The 3,382-nt window shown below is 46.7% G+C and overlaps 1 protein-coding gene across 1 annotated transcript in view; it reads left to right on the top strand.

Moving 5' to 3' along the window:
• The window catches only part of LOC118332884 (endoplasmic reticulum metallopeptidase 1-like), a 10,160-nt gene that overhangs the window by 6,366 nt on the left and 412 nt on the right, over window positions 1–3,382 (top strand). The window contains exons 3-6 of the mRNA XM_035668320.1: window positions 957–1,084; window positions 1,249–1,354; window positions 2,838–2,981; window positions 3,107–3,367. Coding sequence (XP_035524213.1) covers window positions 957–1,084; window positions 1,249–1,354; window positions 2,838–2,981; window positions 3,107–3,367 — 639 coding nt within the window. The remainder of the gene's footprint in view (window positions 1–956; window positions 1,085–1,248; window positions 1,355–2,837; window positions 2,982–3,106; window positions 3,368–3,382) is intronic.

Genomic DNA, 3,382 nt, shown 5'->3' with positions numbered 1-3,382 from the left:
ATCTAAGAGGTGTGGACCAGGAAGATACACATACATTTTTATGTCCACCGCAGCAGGCCAAGCCTTTGATTTCTTGGAATTCTAAACACTTTTGTTATGCAAAAAATAATACTGGGGGAAAAAAGGAGGAAGAATAAAGAGGTAGTACATTGTCTTGCACGGATGTACAGCCAAGCAGTCAGACAGCAAACTGCTCAATTAAGTCAAAGTGTTTACTTGATATATAACATACTTTTTTCCACACATAAGTTATTATGTGCACAGGTGAACTATTCAGGTTTTGTTTTGTACTTGCCATCTTATGAGCTCTCACAGAGATTTCTGGGGACAAGGATTAATATGTAGCTGACACAAGTGCCAGCAATAGGAGAATGAATGGTACCCAGACAGACAGTGAACAGCGCTCCCACCGTATCTCATGAAACACATTCAATCCAGGAAAGCCGGAGCACATGAATGTCTCAGTTCGCTCCTCTGATTCTTTGCGGGGGGGTTTATTTTCTCCTTTCTTTGCATTTAGTCTCAGAAAATAGTTTCTCACCAATAACACGTCTAATCTTTTCGCGTCACATGCCCTCTTCACATGGTCTTTTCTTAGCTAGTTCTCGCTAGTACCCCCTTCCCTTTGTGCACTCGCCACTATATTGGCAGTGGGAGCTGGGTTTTTACCAGATTGCCACATTCTTCACATGTTTGCGCACAGAGCCTACTCCCTTCCACTCACATGTGTTTGTGGATTTGTGTTATCCTGAAGTACTTCAGAGTTAAAATCATCTGCATGTGTCCTACTCCTAAAACCGAGCCACTGCGTCATGACAGTTGGATGTCTGTGTGTGAATGCCAGGCCAAGCTTCTGTGGCCTGATACAAATGTGAAAGGCAAGTCGGAGCTCACATTACCCAAACTGTGCAGCTTTTTAGTATTTTTGACACACATACACTGGTTCCCTTGTCTAGGTGCCAGTGATGATGCAGTGAGCTGTGCAGTGATGCTGGAAGTCCTCCATTCTCTGGCCAACCAGTCTACTCCTTTTCCTCATGGAGTCATCTTCCTCTTTAATGGGGCAGAAGAAAATATCTTGCAGGTAAAATTAAGTGACAAGGACAGATATTTTATACTGGATGTTTGAACAAGCTTGCCTTCACCACTTTGGATTGTCATTTAATTTAAAACGTCTCCTTTCTTCGTGTTTGTCTTATTTTCTCTGTTACATTTTTACTTTATCTCTTTTTTTTTTCTCTCCACCAGGCCAGTCACGGTTTCATTACTCAGCATCCCTGGGCCAAGCAGGTGCGAGCCTTTATTAACTTGGAGGCTGCAGGTGTTGGAGGCAAGGAGGTGGTTTTTCAGACAGGTATATTTGCATTTGATACATTGTTCTGATTAGTAAGCACGTTTTCTCTCCGTGTTTGTTTTGCATATGTTTGTGTGCTCAACCCACCATCAATATTTCTTTCTCCAGTAATTGGGAAAGCTTGCAAAAAAAAATGCAATGCAGTTTTTGCTGTTACAGAAGTGCAGAGTGTTAGTGTAGTTTTGTGTTATATACCTGCCCCTTTCAGTATCTATACGGATTACTAACCTGATTATGGTTCCTGGGGTGCCTGTAACATTGCTTTTATATTTTAGACATTATTTATCAGAATCAGAATCAGAATTTTGTTTATTGCCAAGTAGGTTTTTACGCCTACGAGGAATGTGACCTGGTGCAGTTGGTGTATAAAATATAAGCTCAAAACCAAAAGTAATCACCTGGAGACTTAGACTTAGACTTCCCCTTTAGTTGATCCTGTCTTCTGGGGACTGACTCCCCGCAAGGAAATTGGAATTTACAGGCAGCTTACAAAAAAGACGACAGAGTGCTAGAAAAATACAAGCAGGTATCAAAAAAATACAGTACAAGATACAAACAGCGTATCACAACAGTAATTGTTTTTACTGCACAAACAAAAATAACGAACAGTGTCAATGGTATGCTTGAATACGATTATTCATTGCGCACAGTTATTGCACAGTGGACAGTGACGTGGCACCACATCCTTTCCTTCTTTCTCACTATTTCCTCCTCCCCTCCGAGCCGCGACGGATTACTAGAGTGTGATGGCACGCAGGGACAAAGGAGTTTCTTAAGTCTGTTCTGGTCCTCTTCTGGGGGCAGGAGACTTTCACTGAACAGGGCTTCTCTGGTTCCTGATGAACGGTGCAACCTGCAGGGGAATGGCTGGCATTGGTCCAATAATGTCAGAGTGTTTTGTCCAGCCTGTCCTCCTCTTTGCACCGCCCGGTGATCCAGCTTCATGCGACCACTCCGTGCTGATCAGTTTATCAGCTCTCGGAGGTGTCCTTCTTTGGATAATGCTGCCCCCCCAGCCACACACCAGAACGTGTACCGAAGAGACACCTGGTAACACCAGCGACTGCAATAAACATCCCACAGCAGCTCCTTGCCGCAGATGTTCGAAGGATCGTCAATCTCCTCGCAGGAAGTACAACGCTGCCTTGTGTCTTCTGTACAGGTGGGCTTGGTGTTGTTGTCCCAGTCCAAGTTTATTGTCACAGCCACAGCCCGAGGTACTTATATGATGATACAGCCTCCACTCACGCTCCCTCCTACGCCAGAGACTAGGTCGCGGTCATTGTGCTGTGGACCTCCCAAAGTCCAATGACCAGCTCCTCAAAGTCTGTAGAGGCGCTGGTTGAGCCTGTAGCATTAAGTGTGAACACCAGAGCAGCAAAGTCCCCCACCAGACCCTGCCGATATTTCCTCTCTCTGATTGACCTGATACATCCCAACCGAGGCTGTGTCATCAGCGTACACTTTGTAAGTGTCGGCACAGCTCCGAGGTCTGGTAACAGAAAGTCCGACGGTGTACAGGGGCTGAAAGAGAAGAGGGGCCAGCACTGTGCCCTGGGGGGCCATCCAGTGCCTGCTGACCACAGTGTCAAACGTGTGTCCTTCAGCCCTGGACGTACTGTGGCCTGTCAGTGAGGTAATCTTTGAATCCAGTCCACCAGATAGGACGTCCACTACCACTCCTGTTCAGTTTTGTCCTGAAAGCACAGAGGGGGCTAGATGGTGTTCAAAGGCGCTCTCCTTCATTCTCAGATGGCAGTGGACTCGGTGTACGCATGCGTAGAGGATGGCAGATCCTCCACACCAACATCGCTGGCTGGTACGACCGAACTGCCACGGCGGTCCTGCGGCCCAGTGCTTGTACCGTTTGGGGTCTGAGAGGCTTGAGAACGAGCCGCTCCGAACGTCTTCATCAGGTGCTGAATGAGTGCCACCGGTCGGAGTCCATCTCAGCTCGCTGCGGCCTGTTTTCTTTCTTGGGAACCGGAACGACTGCAGGATGTCTTCCAGAGGGTGGGCGCACTCTCC

This window comes from Morone saxatilis, unplaced genomic scaffold (assembly GCF_004916995.1).
Source record: "Morone saxatilis isolate NCDOM2014 unplaced genomic scaffold, NCSU_SB_2.0 Contig21, whole genome shotgun sequence".
Taxonomy (NCBI): domain Eukaryota; kingdom Metazoa; phylum Chordata; class Actinopteri; family Moronidae; genus Morone; species Morone saxatilis.
Note: the sequence above shows the minus strand (reverse complement) of the source record. Positions and strands in the feature narration are given on the sequence as shown.